Raw genomic sequence first — 12,812 nt, 5'->3', positions numbered from 1 at the left:
CCCATCATATAAACAATGGTCAAACTTAACACTGAACTTTTTCATAACAAATACCACGATTACTTAAAATGACCGTCATAAAATATGTTTCATAGATCAAAGTGGAATTTAGCAGAATCAGTATAGGCCCAGAAAATTTGGAAGCAAAATATCTGATTTCCGTCTACCCCTAATAGAAATGACCAAAAAACGCGTACTTAAAAGTCGTTTGAAATGGTAAAAAAATCGCAATAATGTTTCTTAGCATATCATTAAACCGGGAATATTTTTTAAATACCGGGAAAAAACCGGGAGAAAACCGGGAATTTGAAATTGACTTTTCACTGGCCACCCTGACTTTAACAACGTGATGCTATGGTACAACCTATAAAAGGAAAACAAAATTGAAATATGAACACCACCAAGAAAAATACCGGTGATCATGCAGCTGTACAGCAAGACCATATTCAGGGTTATGGATTCGGATTCCTCCGGTGGCGGATCTTATGCATTAAACATTTTCTTGACGTCCCTGGGCATAGAGGCACATGCACAATAATGGTAAATTGACAAGGAAAGCTTTCAGTCAATAAAAGGATTATTTTATTAAAAGCCCATTCCCAAATTTCGTAAGTGTCAAAAATGGCAATTTTCGGCGTTATGAAATTTATGAATGAAACCTTGAATCACTGAGCTGATAAACAGGCATTATCTCAGAAAGAATAAGAAACCGATAGTTGCCAACAAGATATTTTGAAAGAAAAGCTGACATATAAAAGAAGGGAAAATATATGATGAACATTTTCCCGACGAATTTTACGTGCCATTAATTACCAGTTTTCATTATATACGCTATTTTGCCCACAAAACAAGATACTGCACTGTATCTTATACTATTCGGGGTAATGGCTCATTCGGGGTAGTGGCGTTCGGGGTAATAGCTTTCGGGGTAGTGACTCATTCGGGGTAGTGGCGTTCGGGGTAGTGGCGTACGGGGTAATGGCGTTCGGGGTAGTGGGATTGAGCCCCCAAAATTCCAATATCATGAGGAAATATGTTTTTTACTTAACTCATTTATTTGGAAGGCTCAGGTGCCGTAGGGCATAACAGATCCGAAATCTTTTCTTTTTTTACATTGTTTACATTTTAAATACTGTATTTATTTTAAAAACTATGTTAGTTTGGGGAAGTTTTAAGGTCACTAATACATTTATACAACAGGAGAGGAAAGATTTTTCGAGATTTCTTAAGTTATTTAGATTACTATGTTGATGGGACAGGATATCCAGATCTGTAACGAAACTAAACAGAAACGGTTTGAGGGAGACACTACGAGAAGGTGTCATCAATATCATCATGTCAAGATAATTGTAAATTCGGGGAATGGCATTCAGGGTGATGGAAATCGGGGTATTGATACATTCGGGGTGATTGCATTCGAACAAATAAGTGTTGTTCGCATGTCCAACGAGTATAGTATTTGGTAAAGAATGCATAGCAATGAAAAAATGCATTTCGATCATAATGGCGCTTACGTCGACTATGCGCAGGGCTGGAAAGCGTCAATGTAAATAGAGGGTGCCGTGCGACTTTTACATATATGCTTTCCTCACTGTCATCGGACGACGAGACATTGACAGAGATTTTTTTTTTCAAATTCTCTTTCATTTTCCGTCGCAAACTTGACTATTTTTAATTTGTTTTTTAATAGCAAAACAACATTAACCCGTATAGGCTTGAGTGAAAGCAAAAATGCTAAAAATATCACCGGTCAGCGAATACTTAACGGATTTAAATAATTTTTTGTCAGTTTCTAAAAGAGGCCAGAGGAACTCGGGATTACTCCTGTGGCCGGAGTTATTCCGGTGAGTCACTGGGTCAAGTCGGGTAAAAAAGGTTTTTTTTTACGACATGCTAATATATCTATATTTATTTGCAATGACATTATAATCAATTTGCATAAATCATTAAGATCTGATATTCAACATTATAAATGAAAATTAGAATTTAGAATGTACCAGATGTGGCAACTCGGGCATAATGCTCGGAGGAACCGGCTATGGTTTTGTTGGATATTAAACCGGTTTAATTCTCGAAAACTAGAGATCAAACATAATAGTTCACTAAAATGGTGATTTGTAGGGTTAATCAAATGCAGTACACATGGTTATGCAATTCAATCATTTCTCAAAAGATTTTCGCTGATGATCAGTCATTCCTAAAATTCCGTGATGTAGTGGACACAGTATAGCCAATTCTGCAAAATATATGTGACTTTAACTTTGCCTATCTCCAGGGGCACAAAAGCACACCACTCTTTTCACCCGACCTGACCCACCGGTATAACTCCGGCCACAGGAACATTCCCGAGATCCTTTGGTCACCTTTAGAAACAAGATACGTGTGCCAGTAAGGGGCTCCCTTAGCCGAGTGGTTAGAGTCCGCGGCTACAAAGCAAAGCCATGCTGAAGGTGTCTGGGTTCGATTCCCGGTCGGTCCAGGATCTTTTCGTAAAGCAAATTTCCTTGACTTCCCTGGGCATAGAGTATCATCGTACCTGCCCCACGATATACGAATGCAAAAATGGAAAGTTTGGCATGGAAAGCTCTCAGTTAATAACTGTGGAAGTGCTCATAACAACACTAAGCTGAGAAGCAGGCTCTGTCCCAGTGGGGACGTTAATGCCAAGAAGAAGAAGAAGAAGAAGAAGAAGAAGAAGAAGAAGACGTGTGCCAGTATACTGACAAAAAGAAATTGAAATCCGTTAAGTATTCGCTAGGCGGTGAAAGTTTTAGTATTTTTTCTTTCACTCAGGCCTATACGGGTTAAAATTTCTTTCGTGAGAGCTCCGTCATCGCGACTTGACGAAGTGAGCACATGAAATATAGCTTCGACTGGCGACAGTGAGAACACTCGTTTCGTCAGTGTCGCAAGCCGGTCATGATACTTAACAGCCTGACTATGCGATCATGGGCAGTGTAGTTCTCGGTCAGAATTTGATGCCGATTGTTCATACGGAAACAAAGTTACAGCATGCCAAAGTTGAACATTTTGTATGAAAACTGGCTTTCACTATTATAAATTTTCTGAACACAACTGTGGATGTTTCAGAGGCAAACAATATTTTGTTAACCAAATCGAATTGATTCGGCTCTGTTATGCCTGACAGTTCTTGAGCCTACCAAATGAACGAATTAGTTTAAAAATTTTTTTTTTTTGAATATATCTATACTGCCCAAAAACGCATAATTGTCCCATGTGAATAGGAATCCAAACAAACATGGGACTGACATGTGTTTATGGGCAGTATATTCATTCGATTTTTATGATTAAAATCAAAACTATGCCCAACCGACGGCCCTCTCCCCTACACATCGCCCGGAGAACAAAACTAGCGAGCAGCAGGGGTACTCCTCATCGCCGTCGTCACCGTGCGGTTAGTTTCGTTCGGATTCGCTGTCGTTGAAGAACGCACTGTTTTTTGCCAAGGTACACTCCAAAACAACTTCCTGTTCCCTGTCCGAGTCTGAGAGACCGCACAATAATCAGATGGAGGTCTCCAGGTCGATGATGCTGTGAGCTAAGTGCAAGAGAGAGAGGCGGTCAGTTTGCGGTCTAAGTCTGAGGCTCTCCCACAATCAAGGAGGTTACCTTTCCTCTCCGAGGTGTTGTTTCTTGCCATTCGTCATCGCCGTCGATCGCTGGAACCGAAGAGACGCGGAAGTTGCGACGATCGCCAGAAGTGTGTGAGAACGCGCCTTTAGTAGAGTTGCGCCAAGGTGAAGTAACGCGTGTGATCGCTGGAAACGTGAGAATCGACCAATTCCTTCGGATTAACAGCGCTCCAGGAAGAGGATGCATCGCTGACATTCCAGACCATCGGCGAGAAGAAAGAAGTATTAACACATTTTCAACGTTCGCGATCGCGGTTGATCCTCGGATGATCGAGAGGGCAAGGGACGGCTGCAGAAGAGGCCAGAGGCGTGAGTGACGTGCTATTTTTGGAATTTCTCCCCAAATTGGAAGTGAAACAGAGTGAAGCGTTTCTCGTTCGCGGTCCAGAGGAGGGCCCCGGTCGACGTGTGAAGTGAAGAAGTTTTGCTTCTAGGTTGAAGAAGATATACAGACTCCGGTCCGGGTGGGGCGGCCTCGGATGTGTGTGATGGAGTCGTCGAAAAGATCAAAAACATGAGATCACTTTTAATTAAGATCGGTCAGCAAACGCGAGTCTGTTCGGCGGTCGTGCGGTAGTGTAGCGCTATACGTCTTCTTTTCGGGTTGTTTTGCGTCGTTTACAAAACAGCTGAGGAGAACAGCTGAAGCAGTGCGAACTATAGTGTAGCTACACTTGTGGGGCCAGGGTTGTTCGCAAATCATTATCATCATCATTGTCGTCGTCGTAGTTGTTGGTTTTGTCGTCATCGTCGTCTGCTGAGGTGTGTCTCCCTTTGTGGAGCGAAACGAAAACTGAAGAAAAAGTGTGTATACTTTGTGACAAATCGATGAGACATTTGTGGATGGAGTTTTTTCTTCTTCAGAAATTACCGTTGTCTCATCCGTTAGTTTGGTAGCAGTTCTGTTGCTGTCTTCCCATAACAGTGCAATTTTTGTGCTCATCGACGAATTGAAGAAACTGCTTGGCGGGTTATGAGCTCATGTCATTGGAATGCAAAGGAAATATTCGAACGCGGCCAAAGGTTGACTGTGAGTATCTCCAATATGCACATGCTGTAGATGAATCAATCCTGATAACCTGCAATACATTATTACGGTACCAAATTTACGTTTTCTTCGTAGTGTTGTATAAGAATCAGTGTAGAAATACATATTCAAATGAATGCAACTATATACATTTTTCTAAATATGAATATTATGGCTCTTAGAAAGAGAATTGTTAAATTTACAGAACATTTTGAGTCCAATCGATTTTAAACGAATTTTTAGAGATAGTTTATCGGACCAACTCCTTCAATATATTGTAGTGTAATCAATTATCAATGAGATCTGCAAGGCGTTGAATCGTTATACTTACCGTTAACCGGGGTAAATTGATCAGTATTTTAAACTGATAAGGTCCACAACGCGAATTTATTCAGCAAAACCAAACCAACCAATATCGTGGGCAAGCTCGAAGTGGTTTTTGAATATATTCGGGAGCTTATCATGGTGAAAAATGCAATATTTATATCAAGTAAGATGGTCTAATGGGCTGATTCGTAGTGTAACTATAAAATATTTTTTCTTATCTTGGCGCAATAAAGCGCAAGTGAAGCCATAGTACGTAGAATACTATGGAATATTTGCCACACATTGAGGGGTAAATGATCATTTTAGAGCATTTCCCTGATATCTTGCACTACCTTTGAAAAAATGCTTTTTTTAAGGAGCCATTAAGCCATGATTTAGTACAGAAACTGAAATTTCTATAGAACAACCTTTACGAAATTTGAAAAATTCAAAAGGCCAATTTCAGCTGACATCTGTCCAGGTCACATGCTGTTAAAACTCGAAATATACACCAATCGATCTAAAACTTTGGCGAATTGTTATTCAATACTGAAGAAATCAAGAAAAAATATTCGAGAAGGAATTTGCAAACTTAATTTTTGACATTTAACCAGCTTTGGGTAACTGTGCGGGAGTGCGGGGGTGAATCTTTCTTGACCGCAGTTTCTTCTGGAGCCCATAGAAGGCACGACTTCCACTGATGATGCGCCTTCGTATTTCCCGACTAACATTGTTGTCAGCCGTCAGCAAGGATTCGAGGTAGACGAACTCGTCCACTACCTCGAATGTATCCTCGTATATCATAACACTGCTTCCAAGGCGGACCCAGTCGCGCTCAGTTCCGCCTACCAGCATGTACTTTGTTCTTGACGCATTCACCATTAGCCCGACTCTTGTTGCTTCGCGTTTAAGGCGGGTGAACAAATCTGCTACCGCTTCAAATTTTCTCCCAATAATATCCATGTCGCCCGCGAAGCAAACAAATTGTCCGGATCTAGTGAAAATCGTGCCTCGACTGTTAAGTCCGGCTCTCCGCATGACACCTTCAAGTGCCGAGACTCGAACGTCCATCGTTGCTCTTATCAATCTTGTGAGCTTCCCGGGAAAGCTGTTCTCGTCCATGATCTTCCGTAGCTTTACACGGTCAATACTGTCGTAGGCCTTGAAATCGATGAGCAAATGATGCGTAGGACCTGGTACTCACGGCATTTCTGTCCAGCACACCTCCTGCAGCGCTACAATGCCGAAAACGCGGGTCTTCAGTACGTCGGAGAGTATGCGAGTACTTCCAATGAAGTTGAGAGATTTGCAGTTCCACGTATCGAGTTTTCAATCGCTGATTGCTGTGGTCTTTGCCGATTATTCTGGTCCGTATTCTCTCGTTGACGTTCCTGTGCTTGTTTTTTATTTACGGTTGCCTTGCAGGACCTGACACCAACCCCCTAGATTTCCCGAGGACCATTCCCCCTAAATGTTCGGAGGGCCATAATGCGCAGTTTAGCTTAAAATCCTTCCCTGGCACCCGGACAATGATCAGCCGCCCCTGACATGGGAAACAGACGCTGTTGTGAGCTAACATGGAGTACAGACACTCCAGCTTTGCAGAACCAAAAGCAATCCCCCTCCCCTTCCCTGTCAGAATACGACCTACGTTCCCTCCGGGGTTGTTTACCCGACCAGTGGATTACAACAGAGTTGTAACATATTTTGTTACACAGTTTGGGCATTTTTTCTAACGAAATATGTTATGCTTTTGGCTCGTTTGTAGTTAAAATAACAAGTATTCTACTTAAATAATTCTTCTACTCTTAACAAAACTAAAACAATATATGTTATAATTTAAACAAAAATATAACTCGATTTGTTAAAAACCAAACGAAAATATATCTCATTTTGTTATTTTTCAAACTAAATTATAACAAAATTTGATATTTTCTGTACATCATAAAAGCGTAGATGTATAAGCAATTGCTCTCAGATTTTTTAAATCAAATTATGCTATTATTTTTATTATTATGGCCAGTACCGCGAGGAGGTAGAGATAGGAGTTGCTGGGCAGGAGGCTAAGGACCACACTAAAGGGTCTATTTTATTCCCGCAGGTACGCGAGGTACCAATGGTACGCCATGCCCAGTCATATACCGTGCTCCGTGTGTTACAGCTATGTGTTAAACAATGTCCTTCATCAACTCAACGTGCATGAACAAAAATTAAACAAAGTTTGATATATGTAACAAATCTTGATATAATTGTGATACATTTTTGTTGTAATCCACTGGTCGGGTACTGTGCACGTGCTGTAGTCTTATGTGCATGAGCCATACTGCCGTTATACGCATAATTGTCCCATGTTACTTTTAGTGCATTTTGACTTTTTGTTATCAAACAGTTTATTTTTACGTATAGTTTTAGAAAACACCCACCAAAAATTAACTTTGTTCGGAAACTTAATGAAAAGCAAGCCAAGTCATTTTGTCCCATTGTTAAATTTCCACGCATAACTGTCCCACTACTGTATTTCTACGCATAACTGTCACACTATACAAATCGCTGCGCTGAACTCGAGCAAAATATTCAGTAGGCAGTTTTGAATTAGCTGGTGTTTGGGAAAATCGTTTTGAACATCTTCTTATGTTGGCTTTACATCCCATGTGGAACACAACCCATTTTATGTGTTTGAATTATCGGGATGCATTCATCATTCATGCTAGCCTTGAAATTTTCAATATCAAAATATTATTTCGCATCCGTTTTTCAATTATTTTCAGTTGAATTTTCGCGGTCATTGATTAGAAATTTATCGCTATTTTGGATTCATCGCGGGAAGTACTGAAATAATCCCACTTGAAGCATCAATAACCACTTTAATTTCGAGTGGCTGGCTTGCGACAAACCAACTTCATGATTTAGCAAACGAAATCTAAATAAAAATAGTTTGACCGATATTAGATGACTTGGCCACATGCTGGGTTGTTCCGAATACCGGTTCACTGGTGTAAGTGGCCATTATATTGGCGAATATGAAACCTGGCTTGCGACATATCAATGTCAAAAGTGGATCAAATCAAGTCTTAAGGTGGTTCAAATGTATTTGAATGACTTGACCACATGTCGGATTGTTCCGAAATCCCGGTTCCCTGGGGGAAATGGCCACTAAACTGTCGGTTCTGAAATCTAACTGGCAACATTAAACTTCATAAATTCCCAAATCAAGGCTAAAGAAGTGTAACTTAAAGGTTCTTAGATGACTTGATAACATGCCAGGTTGTTTTGGATACCCTGTTCCCCAGAGAAAGTGGCTATTATATTGGCGGTTCTGAGACTTGTGACATATCAAACATGATGAATTTGCAAATCAAGTCAAAAGAAGAATAGTTCAAGAGGTTTTAGATGACCTGACCACATACTGGGTTATTACGGATTACTGGTTCTTCGTTGCAAGTGGCAAATATGTTGGCGGTTCTTAAACTTAACTTGCGATGTATCAAATATCATGATTCGCAAACCAAGTCCAAAGAAATGTCAAATCGTGTGATGATTTGTATCGTGAATTTTGAGTTGAATATTAATTCCGCAGAATAACCTTGAATTCGTAGATGAGTTTCTGTCAAGCCTCTAGCTGGAAGAGTCGATATAGGAATTTATTACATCTTATAAACTCTCTAACTTAAGGGGCCCACATAGCCGTAGCGGTAAACGCGCAGCTATTCAGTAAGATCAAGCTGAGGGTCGTGGGTTCGAATCCCACCGGTCGAGGATCTTTTCGGGTTGGAAATTTTCTTGACTTCCCAGGGCATAGAGTATCTTCGTACCTGCCACACGATATACACATGCAAAAATGGTCATTGGCATAGTAAGCTCTCAGTTAATAACTGTGGAAGTGCTCATAAGAACACTGAGAAAGCTGAGAAGCATGCACTGTCCCAGTGGGGACGTAACGCCAGAAAGAAGAAGAAGAAACTCTGTATCTTACACATCCACTCTTTCTATCACTAACTCATACATTTTCTCATTATCACACATACAGAAAACTTTGCTTTCCATCCCATACTATAAAATCGTATTTCTTCACTTCCCCACACGTGGCTCCGTTTGGCACATGGCACTTGAGCCTTCATTAGATGCCTTAACATAGTCCTGAGGTTATACGTCCTCTCCATTCGGTACAATATATACGTAAGAACGGTCATCTACAGCAGTATGCTTAGCACATAATTGGTCACTACTTTCAGTGGGACTGTTATGCGTAAAAATTGACCAAAAACCTCGTATTTCTAGGCATAACAGTCCCACTTTGAATTTCGTAGCTAAATTTACTTTATTCCCATAATAAAAACTCTTGACTCTAATGAACACGCTATTTTTTACACTATTGTGAAGATTTCAATTCAATTTACCACACACCTGGTCAATACGAGGCCTAAATGTGTTAACATCTTTAAACGCGTTTTTCTCGATTGCATATTTTGGAACATGGGACAGTTATGCGTATAACGGCAGCACAAGATTCATGATAATGTCTACTGTAATCCTTACAGTGATTTCTCCATGGATTTCACAAGCGGTTTCCTCCAAGAAACAAATTTTGTTCGCCACCAGACCGGTTCCGATAGGGCTCCAGAAATACCTTCAGCAATTAAATCAGGAATTTTGCCAGGGATTCCTACAAGAATTACTCCAGGAATTCTACAGGGATTTCACCAAGAGTTTCTTAAGGAGTTTCTATCGGAATGTCTCCAGTGATTCCTCCATAGATTCCTCCAGTAAAATCTTTACTAGAATTTCTCCAAGGATTCCTCCAAAGGAAGAATTTCTGGATTACATAACAAGATTATAACATATTGTAACAAAAGCTGGTGAAAATAACAGAAGTTGATATAATTTTGTTATCAAGATGGCTTCGTTCTTAATTTGTCACATTGTTTGTAATAGATTTATTACAACATTTGTAATATTTTTGGCATTACATGTGTAAGTTGGTTGTATATTACATCTAAAGTTATGAACAATAACAAAATTTGCAATAAATTTGTTGTAAAATTTGCAATAAATTTGTTGTATTTCTACAAGAATTTGTGCAGAGATGTCTTCAAGATTTTCTCCAAGTAACAATACGACGATTTTTTCAAGGATTACATCAGATCTTCTTCTTTGTGGCGTTACGTCCCCACTGGGACAAAGCCTGCTTCTCAGCTTAGTGTTCTTATGAGCACTCCCACAGTTACTAACTGAGAGCTTACTATGCCAATGACCATTTTTGCATGCGTATATCGTGTGGCAGGTACGAAGATACTCTATGCCCTGGGAAGTCGAGAAAATTTCCATCCCGAAAAGATCCTCGACCGGTGGGATTCGAACCCACGACCCTCAGCTTGGTCTTGCTGAATAGCTGCGCGTTTACCGCTACGGCTATCTGGGCCCAGCGATTACTTCAGATATTTCTCCAGTTATTTCCTCAGATTTTTTTCTGGTAGTCTTCTCGAGATTCTTCTACGAATTATTCCTAAAATTTCCTCCTAAAATCGCGCCAGAAATGTTCCTGGAGAAATTCATCTAGGGATTCTACTAGAAATAACTTCGTGAATTCCAGCTTTTTACGCTAGCTTGCTATAAACTTTGAATCACCCCTTTCTGACAATTCTTGCGTACACTATATTTTTTATGGTTGAATCGTAGTAAGCTATTCAAGATTGAAAATCTTTCGTGTTGATAAAACAGCATCAGGAAATCGCATTCTTGTTTGAAGGAAATTGAAGCGGTAAATTTTATAACTTTATATTTAATACTAAAGCTCTTATTATTTTAGGGTTGTACATAAAAACAAGTCGCAGAGTCAATGGCTCCGATTGACGCTGGAGGAAAATTGGTGTAATTTTATTCATCCATTCAGCGTAAGCCTGTTAGTTAAAAACTTTTGATCAGGTCAAGGAAAAGGTGTTACCACCAGTCTTCTAAACTGAGCAACGAAATATATGCCCAAATTGTTTTGCAAGGATTATCAATTCGAAAGCAATTGAGATGTTGAAAGTTTAGAGAACATTCTATCTAAATCAATAGCCGTAGGATCGATCGGCCATTGTGGACGGGTCGTCCTGTTAAAGCACTGCTTTGGTTCTGTTAGTTAGCTCACTGCTGTCCTGACAGGAAGTCAATAAAATATATGATTTTTCTCTCACATGGTTTTACTGTATCTTTTACATACAAAGTTGCTATCCTGTTAGGTGACGCTGGTCATTAATTACGTATAAATACGTGGGTGAAAGAAATTAACGTGTCAAATTGCACTTCCACTTGTAGACACATCAATTGAACATACATTTGAGCCAACCCTATTACCACATAATATCCACCTTAGAAATGGATGATTATTCCAAAAATATATTTGGAATTGTCCCCCATTCATGTTATTAAAATAATAGTCCAGCTAACTATCACGAACAAAGCGATGATTAAACTTAATCGTTCAAGATTTGTGTTATTCCGTATTGGTCTGGCATAGCAAAAATTTCTTCGTATATGTGTGCTGTCCTTCAGTGCCTAAAAAGGTATAAAAAGAATGTATTAATATATTAATTACTGAAAAATATTATAATCTTTCAAGTTTGGTTAAGAAAACAGTTGAAAACAAATAGGGTGAAAATTTTTGACAGTCGAATAAACAATCTAATGAGCCTATGTACGTGTTCTCATGACTTTTACTGTGCGCAGTGTGTTGGTGCTGTCTCGCTCTCTCTCACGGGCAACTTGAAAACAGAGCGCACAGTAAAAGTCAAACGTTTTATAGCATGCACAGGCTCATATCACTGCCTACTAAGACCGAACTATAAAATCTGTGGGCAAAATATGTCAAAATTGAATAACCCCTCGCAGTTTTATAGCTAGCGTAAAAAGCTGGATAGGGACTCCACAAAAGTGTTTACTTTATTAATTCTCTCAGGCATGCATCCAGGAAATCGCTACATGAATTATGCTAAGGATTTTTCAGGTAATCTTCCAGAGATTCCCCTTAAAATTTCTCCAGAGACTCGTTCTGGGCCTCCAAAAACTCCTCCGGGGAATTCTTCGAAAATTTTTCTATAAATTCCTACATAGATTAACCCATGAATACCTCCAGGAATTTCATCAAAATAAATAAGAATACATCCAGAATTTCATCTGAGATTTTTATAGAGATTCCTCTAGGAACTCCTTTCTTAAAATGCTTCCAGTGGACGATTTTTCATTTGAAGGAAGCACCACACCAGACAACGGACTAGCCTCTGCAACGCCCAATTTCATAATCGAAACACGTTGCTGACGAAAAGTTTTCCGAACTAAAACGTGAATCGAACCCACACTACTTGGTTGAAGCATTCAGCGCGCTTTGTAATTCTAGAAAAAATAAATCTAGAGGAATCCCCGGTTAAATTCCTGGAAAAATCTCTAGAGGAATTCTTGCAGGAGCCTACCGAGGGATTCCTGAGGAAATTTCTGGAGGAAATAAGGAAAAAATCCCTAAGACATAAAACATGCTTTTTGGCTACGCTGTTTTTTTTTCTTCAACCGCTTTATTATAATAAAAACTGCGTAGACGAAAAGCATATTCCATTAAAATGTGCAATTAATTGTCTACCAGGTTATCCTGGAACAATTTCTAGAAGAAAACATTTAGAGATTTTTCTGGAGCAATCCTTTGTGAAATTCCTGATGGAAAAGCTGATGTAATCTGCAGGAATCGCTGCAGAGATTTTACTAGAGAAATCCCTGGATAAGCCTATGGAGAAACTCCTATAAGAAGAGCTTCTAGGAGAATTTCTGGAGAATCCTTGGAGAAATCTCTGGAAGAT

General features: G+C 39.6%; 1 protein-coding gene across 19 annotated transcripts in view; it reads left to right on the top strand.

Moving 5' to 3' along the window:
* LOC5578702 (guanine nucleotide-releasing factor 2) overlaps positions 1 to 12,812 on the top strand; it is a 256,070-nt gene that overhangs the window by 186,868 nt on the left and 56,390 nt on the right. The window contains exon 1 of one of the 19 annotated variants that reach the window (XM_021839409.1): positions 3,417 to 4,683. The exons of the other annotated variants lie outside the window; for them this stretch is intronic. Coding sequence (XP_021695101.1) covers positions 4,635 to 4,683 — 49 coding nt within the window. The 5' untranslated portion in view covers positions 3,417 to 4,634. Of the gene's footprint in view, positions 1 to 3,416; positions 4,684 to 12,812 lie in introns of those variants that run through there. 19 annotated transcript variants of the gene reach the window in all.

The sequence above is a fragment of the Aedes aegypti genome, chromosome 1, assembly GCF_002204515.2.
Source record: "Aedes aegypti strain LVP_AGWG chromosome 1, AaegL5.0 Primary Assembly, whole genome shotgun sequence".
Lineage (NCBI taxonomy): Eukaryota > Metazoa > Arthropoda > Insecta > Diptera > Culicidae > Aedes > Aedes aegypti.
The sequence above is the reverse complement of the archived record's forward strand: the minus strand, read 5'-3'. Positions and strand labels throughout refer to the sequence as shown.